Source organism: Myxine glutinosa, chromosome 4 (genome assembly GCF_964187855.1).
Source record: "Myxine glutinosa chromosome 4, kmMyxGlut1.1, whole genome shotgun sequence".
NCBI classification, from domain to species: domain Eukaryota; kingdom Metazoa; phylum Chordata; class Myxini; order Myxiniformes; family Myxinidae; genus Myxine; species Myxine glutinosa.
In genome coordinates, this window is record NC_136264.1 from 25,448,735 (window position 1) to 25,457,098 (window position 8,364).

The following is an 8,364-nucleotide window of genomic DNA, read 5'->3' on the forward strand; positions in this document are numbered from 1 at the left end:
GAGCTGCAGGTTTGACAGGTCGAGTGGCAGAAAGAAAGCCATTACTAAGATGGCAAAATAAAAAAAATAGGCTTGCCTGGGCCATGAAGCACCACCAGTGGACAACTGAAGACTGGAAGAAGGTCTTATGGACCGATGAATCAAAATTTGAAATCTCTGGTTCATCACGCAGGGTTTTTGAACGCCATCGAGTAGGCGAAAGGATGGTTCCTCAGTGTGTGACACCAACTGTCAAACATGGAGGAGGAAGCGTGATGGTCTGGGGCTCTTTTGCTGGATCCAGAGTCGGCGACTTGCACAGAGTGACTGGTACCCTGAACCAAAAGGGCTACCACAGCATTTTACAGCGCCATGAAATACCCTCTGGTATGCGCCTAGTTGGTCAGGGGTTCATCCTCCAGCAACATAATGACCCTAAACACACCTCCAGGCTATGTCAAAACTACCTTCGAGGAAAAGAACAAGACGGTAGGCTTCAACTCATGGAATGGCCAGCACAGTCTCCAGACTTAAACCCCATCGAGCTGGTTTGGGATTAACTGGACAGAAGGGTGAAAGCAAAGCAACCTACAAGCGCAACAAATTTGTGGGAACTTCTGCAACAGTGTTGGGAAGAACTTCCCGAACAATATTTAATTTCCATTGTGGAAAGAATGCCACGAGTGTGTTCAGCGGATAAGTCTGCAAAAGGTGGCTACTTTGCTGAGTCAAAAATTTAAATTGAATTTTGTTAAACAAAATGATTCTATGATTTCTTTTTATCTCCAATTGTTTTTTTGTTCTATGCTTAATTTCAGAGTACATTGAGACATTAAACTGCGTAAATTTCAATAAAAACTGGAAAAATTGAGGTGTTCTAAAACTTTTGACCAGTAGTGTGTGTGTGTATATATATATATATATATATATATATATATATATATATATATATATATATACAGACTTGGCATTTAATATGGAATTTTTTTTTTCTTGACTTGGGTTTACTTTCTTAACTCAGTATATCAATCAGGTGAGTTTCTTTTACACTTTGGTGATTTATTTGTTAAAAGAACCATGTCACTGATTGTCTGTCGCAGCAAGAAGTCCACAACAGGATTATATCACAGGTGGCGTGGCAAAATGTACGGACAGGTGCATTTGACGATTGGCTTCACAGTTGGCTATACAAGGGTTGTTGCGTTCTGTATTAGTGGAAAACAACTGCTGCACGTCTCCAAAAGTTATTGCCGCTTCATCTGGAGATGGTCCGTCAACTCGACAATGCTGTTTGTCAAGGAGTGGTGGCTTTACGAAATTACGGCATGAAACAGCGTGCTATTGCTTGGGAGTATGGCATCACTCAAGGTCAGGTGCCAAAGATCCTGAAACGAAATGCTCAGAGGGGTGTCCCTACTCCAATACCGAGGCCAGGACGTCCCCGCAGAACCACAAGGGGGGATGATCGCCAGCTGCACCGGTTAGTCCGCAATGGCCGTACCAAGTCAGCTAATCGGCTTAGGGCTGAGTGGCAGCAACTGACAAATGTGCCTGTATCCAGAAGGCTAGTCAACCAAAGACTGATTCAAGCAGGCTATCGTGCCAGGCGTCCCCTGAGAAAGCCACGCCTGACCAGGCAACACCGCCAGCGCCGATTGCAGTGGGCCAGAGAGCACCGTCACTGGCAGCCAGGATACTGGAATCACGTGATCTTCAGTGACGAGTCTAGATTTCTGGTCTATCATCAAGATGGCCGTGTCCGAGTGCGCAGACAAGTGCATTGAGCCTACAACAAAGATTGTATAGTGCCAAGAGTCCAAGCTGGAGGTGGTGGGGTGACCGTTTGGGCTGCTTTTCATGCAGGGGGCAAAACTGACCTGGTTGTTCTGAATGGAAACCTGAACCAGTTCAATTACAGGGCCATTCTGGAAGAAACATTGCTTCCATTTGCTCGTGCAGCCTTTCGAGGAAACATTGTCTTCCAAGATGACAATGCACGGCCTCATCGTGCTCGCATGATCCAACACTTTCTTGCTGACCGTGGTGTAGAGAATTTGGAGTGGCCTGCCAGGTCCCCGGATATGAATCCGATGGAGAACTTGTGGGCAGAATTAACGCATCAAATCGACCACTTGGACCAGCAGCCGACCTCTGTGCGTGAATTGCAGCAGGATATTGTCACTGCATGGCAAGCGATTCCTGTCCAAACATTGGCAAATCTCGTGAACAGCTTGCCTCAACGTGTACGTGCTCTCCTGAATGCTCGTGGGGATTACACGAAGTACTGAACTGTAATTTTACTGTCCGTAATCCCAGTCATAATTTAACTTTTGTTTTTGTTAAAAAATTTTTTGGCTAATGTGCAAAATAAAGAGATACTTCTGGAAAACGTACAGAAGTTTAACACAGTACTGTCCGTGATTTGAGTTCGATATCAGTTTCCATCACTTTCAAGGATCAATTTATTTGTTTCGAAATGTCAAATGTGGTTTTTGTTTCTTTTAAAGGTCACATTAACAAAATCTAGAATAATTTCAACATAATTCCAATGAACTTTTGGTTCTAAGACATCTTGAAAAGTAAGTTCACCCCCACAAAAAAAAATTCCATTTTAAATGCCAAGTCTGTATATATATATATATATATATATATATATATATATATATATATATATATATATATATATATATACAGTATATATATATCACATGTGACATTTAAGACCACTCTGTCTGAGGTTCAAATCCCAGCCGAATCATACTGTCGTGTCCGTGCCGATAATAACCGGCCTCGGACGAATGACCGATCGAGCTTACCTCCAAGGCGTTCAGTCAACCTATGGCGGTTCTTCTTTACACGCGAGGGAACGGAGAGTGACGAACTTACCTGGACGGCCGGACACGGCACGGGGTTACCGAACCACTCACAAATAAACGGGACAGGACAAGGAATGAAAGTTCAACAAATAAGGGATTTAATAAAAATAATGCCAGGGAACAAGAAATGCACGGTAAAAGTTAATTATTAATCAGGGCGCCCCCACATGGACTCGTATGGGGAGAAATAAATGAAATTAATTAAATGTTTGTGGTTTGTCTGCTTTGTACTCAGCTTTGAGCGGCCTTTGAACCCCGTCGGTCCTCAAACGGGTCCCCAAGTCCCCACATGGGAAAACACGCCCTCGGCGCGAAGTTTATTCACCGCCGAACATGAAGCGAGCAGGCTCTCGTTCTGTCTTCGTCCCACACTCCACAATGCACCGAGGTCTCTCAGGCACACACAGCCGTCACGAAGCCAGCACCAACGAATCAGTGAAAGAATGCGTCCGCTCCTCCACACAGCCAGGAACAGAGCAGGCGCGCGAATGCCACCACCAAAAGCGAGCACAAACTGCTACCGCATCCAACGAGGACCCATTGCAAGAGAGAGAAAATGGCAGTCCTCAGCCTTTTTGTTTCCCTGTCTCGAACGGCATCTGATGATGTCTCCGTATGGCCACACATCACACTTAATCCGAACACACTGAGCTGACTTAAGTTAGTTTTCTTCTTCTTCACGACAGTCGGCGCACACTACCTATACAATCCTACTTGGCCTAAGGTATTTCATTGCCTACCCCCCACAAGTGTAACAATACCAAATACTAAAAATGGTACATGTGCTGTGTCCTTGCTTGCTTGACGATCAGCATTTTAAAAAGTCAAGAGCCTGGACAATCCCCATTGGTTGGTATAAATTCGGAGGAGGAAATGCCCCACTGAGAAAGCCGGTGCCATTGTTAAGGCGTCACTGTTACCCAGAGTGTCCCGGGAAGTGACGGCACTCCCCCTCTCCCCCCCCAAGCTCAGTGGCTGTTTGCCTTGTCTAACAGCCCTGTGTTGTCTCTCGTATCTTCATCTGTATGTCTATGTATATGTGGCAAATCCACAAAGAGCCTTAGATCCTGTAAAAAAAAAGAAAAAAAAATTACGTGAATTGTTCTGTATATTGTCTGGAGCAGTTACTGCACATTCTGATTTTGATGTACCGTACTCTTTACAGAGCGTCGGAGCTGCTGAAGCAGTTTCTTGACAAGGGGTTACACAGCGTGGTTTGCCATCTCCTTCCCAGGTTACTGTACTGTCGAGTGATTTTCAATTGTAGTGCATCACAAGTTTCAAATGTATCTTTTGTAAAACCGGTTATTTTTGTGCTTCTTTTTCGTTTCATTCCACCACAAAAATAAGTCAATCTCCTCCATGGGATCATTCTGTTTGTCATTCAGGGAGTTCAAAAAATATTTGAACAAGATGTCGCTTTCATAGGCAACCTGTGGCTGCTGGTTGCATCATTCCTGGGAGCACGGCTGTGCCACTGATGCAGCGCCCCTGTTCAGTGGCACAGTGCAAGGGCACGACAGGGGCTCAAACTCAAGGCCCTAGGATCTTGAGCCAACCAACTTGACCATTAAGCCAAAACCAGGCTTATTTGAACAAGATACAATAGTACAAGAAATGTCAACATTTTCTTTTTTGATGTACAACTACATACAAGTCAAAAGAAAAAAATATATATATGGAGATAATTTTTGGTGGCTTGTCTTGGAGCAGCTCATGTGCATTGCACTTATAACTAGAAAGCATCTGAAAATGCAAAACCCACCTATGTCCGTTTGTATTCGGACTTCTTCTTCCCTATGCTAAACATGACCAAATATCCCCCCCAAAAAAAATTGACAATTTTAGGTGATCTCGACCTTGTGACCTCAAAAGCAATAAGCTTCAGTGACCTAATATGCAAACCCTGTTCAAATTTAAGTCAATCGGATGAAAATTGACAATTTTATGCGACCTTGACCTTTTGACTTAAAAAAAAATCAATTGGCGTCTAGCTTTTGATTGTTGAACCAATTCGGTACCCAAAATGCAAATCCTTAAAATTTCAAATCAATCGAATTAAAATTGACGATTCTATGTGACGTTGATCTTTGACCAAATTGTTAAATTGTCTTCTTGATGTTGTCATTGTAAAGCTTTATTGAAAATTTGATGACAAAAGCTCAAATGGTAGGAACGTTATCGGACAGACACACACACACACACACACACACACACACACACACACACACACACACACACACACACACACACACACACACACACACACACACACACACACACACACACACCCATTCACAGACACACACACAGACACATACACACAAACCAGCGCGCACACACACACACACACACACACACACACACACACACACACACACACACACACACACACACACACACACCGGAGCAAAAGAGGAAGCCTCAACGCCCGAAACATGAGCTCCTTACTGCTTCCCACGGCGGCTAGCACACACAAACACACCTCGATCACCGTTCTGTTGATTCCATCCATTGATGGATCGAAGTGGTCAATACAGTATACATTACACCAGGTGTGTACATGGCAACTAATATGTTAATGTACATGTGATCATACAGCAAAGTTGTTCACTCTAATCAGAGCACAAACTGTTAGTGCGTTTCCATCACTCATTCTACTCTTCCTCTTCCGTTCCGTCCCGATTCGTTCTATCTCCTCCACGAGCCTCGACTTTGTATACAAAAAGCACTCCGGGATGGTGGGGGTGGTGGTGGTGGTGGTGGTGGTGGTGGAGGTGGGGGTGGTGGAGGTGGGGGTGGGGGTGGTGGAGGTGGGGGTGGTGGAGGTGGGGGTGGTGGTGGTGGTGGTGGTGGGGGGGGGGGGGGAGGAGGAAACGACATTTGTGCATACGTAATAGATCGCCCCAAATCTGCACGGTGGCTGCTCCATTTAATAATTCGCAGGTGTTGATCCCAAAAGTCCCATAAAGTAACGTTTAGCGACAAAGACATGTTTGAAATAAGGATAAACACACGAACCCATGGGCATGAAGGGCAGGCAAATGTCGGGCGCCGAAACGATGCGGCAAACGACATTGTGATGTAACTTCAGCAGTTCCCGGAACTCCTCGAGTCTCACTTCGGAATTCCTCAGCAATTGCCCAAACTCCTCGGCCATGACGATATATCGATCAGTTCTTCCGAGTCAATGAGCGTCGGATTCAAACAGGACAAAACCTCAACTCAATCGGAATCGATCGTCCATGCGCTGAAAGTAAAGCCGCGTAGGATGACGTCATGCCGTTTGTGACCCCCACCGTATCGATCTCATCACATACGCGTGACGTAATGGTTAGACGAGAGTATCCGCCTTGACTCTGGAAGGACTGTGGTTCGAATCCCGACCGAGTCGTGCCAGAGATTTGAAAACTTCCGTGCTGCTTCCTTGATTGATTAACGTTCAGCCAATAAGAGGACAGAGCACGCACAAACAATCACGACTTTTCCCGCCTTTTCGGCTGCCGGGAAGCCCCCTGAAACTCCCAGGAAAATGACGTGATTTACTGTACTTCCTCGTTCACGTGGTTTTGAACAGCGCCATCTTTGGTGAAGTTGAGTACTACAGGATTGATTAAATTATTTCCCTGGACCAACCGCCTTGACTGGCATCTTGCATGGTTATTCCCGCCACCACAATGGCTAGCTTTTCCCGCCACTGGGGACGTGTGCAGACAGATAATGAAGGGTATCGACAAAATAAGTGCAAAACAGTATGTGCTTCGTGTGCAGCCTGTGGATGCTGGTTGCATCATTTTCTAGAGGTGTGTCTGTGCTGCTGATGTAGTAACCCCCCTTGTTTCCAGTAACTAAGCTGCTAATCAATCATTCTGCTAACCTTGGAAGGATGACAGGCTGGGTCAACCCACCTGGTGTTAATTCAACGGCACGACAGGGGGCTCGAGGCCAAGACCTCAAGATCCGAAGCCAGCCACCTTAACCGTTAAAGCCTTAGTTTGAGAATAAAGAAGAGGAGACTGAAGGTGCTAATCTCTCTATAATTCCAGTAATCTCTGTGTGTCTGTATGCGACCGCTGTTTCTCGACAACTACCGGTCCGATATACTTGAAACTTGCCAGGTATATTGCTGGGGACCCGAGGATGTGCCTTTTCAAGGTTTGAAATTAATCGGACAAGTGGTTCTCAAGGTATGGTCACCGTACTCGCAAGCCGTTCGCTTTGGCTTTGCGAATGGACCAAACCATTTCATGTAAATAGAGGGGGGGGGGGGGGGTTCTGTGGTCGTTACTGCCACGTGGTTTCAAAGTAGCCGTTCGCTTTGGCTTTGCGAATGGACCAAACCATTTCATGTAAATAGAGGGGGGGTTCTGTGGTCGTTACTGCCACGTGGTTTCAAAGTTTTTTTTTGTTGTTGTTGTTTGCACGCATGTTTTTTTGCACGCACGTACGGGCAAGCACGTACGTGCGGGCACGCCCTAGTACTATTAATTACGATGTTTGTGGGATGGTCTCCTCAAACGATAAATATTCTCTCTATGTTTGTTAACTTATCACCTTACCGAAGGGGCGGCCACGCCCACCCTCCCCCACCCCATATAAGTAAAAAAAAGAAACACCATGCTGTATCTTTCTGGCAAACAGTGAAAATAATTCAATAAACCGATATATTGGATTGACCAGGTGTCTGAGTCATTAAGATTTTAGGGTATTTTGGGTCCTCTGGATATTTTTGGGTCCTCCAAGTCTTTTGGGGTCATCTGGATTTTTAAGGGTCTTTGGGGCCTTTTGGATCATCTGGGTCTCTACATGTCTTTTTGGGTCTTTGGGGCTTTCAGGGTCTTTTGGGTCCTCTGGGTCTTTGGGGGTATTTTGGGTCATCAGGATATTTTGGGTTTTTTGTGGTCTTATGGGTATTTTTGGTCTTCTGGGTCTTTTGGATCATCTGAGTCTTTGAGGTTTTAGGGTCTTTTGGGTCCTCTGGTCTTTTTGGGTCTTTGAAGTCTTTTTGGGTCTTCGAAGTCTTTTTGGGTCATCTGGGGTTTTAAGGATCTTTGTGGCCTTTTGGGTATTTTGGATCATCTTGGTCTTTAAGGGTCTTTTTGGGTCTTTGGGGCTTTCAGGGTCTTTTGGATCTTAGTCAGGTTGGGGGTCTTTAAGAGTTTTCGGGGTCTATAAGTGTCTTTGGGTCTTTGGGGGTCTTGGTGGTGTTAAGGTTATTTGGGTGACTTTAACGGTCTTCAAATGTCTAAGGGGCCTCAGCAGTCTAAAGGTCGAAAGGTGTATCCCAACAGTACGTAATTAATAGACGTACGTAATTAATAGACAGGATGCAACCGAGGTTCAAACAGTGCGTAATTAATAGCCGGCGAAGCCGGTGTTGTCAATAAACGAGTACGTATTATGTTGAAAACCTGATTATGCCTTGGCTCGAGAATCCGAAGCGCAGTGGACGCAGCCATCTTGCGGAGGCGGAAGTATGCATAACAAATTTAAAACGTTCATTAGGAGT

General features: G+C 45.2%; 1 protein-coding gene across 1 annotated transcript in view; it reads right to left on the minus strand.

Moving 5' to 3' along the window:
* The window catches only part of RIGI (RNA sensor RIG-I), a 49,242-nt gene extending 42,822 nt beyond the window's left edge, over positions 1 to 6,420 (minus strand). Inside the window, exon 1 of the mRNA XM_078775525.1 lies at positions 5,877 to 6,420. Coding sequence (XP_078631651.1) covers positions 5,877 to 6,015 — 139 coding nt within the window. The 5' untranslated portion in view covers positions 6,016 to 6,420. The remainder of the gene's footprint in view (positions 1 to 5,876) is intronic.
* Between the last annotated feature and the right edge of the window lie 1,944 nt (positions 6,421 to 8,364).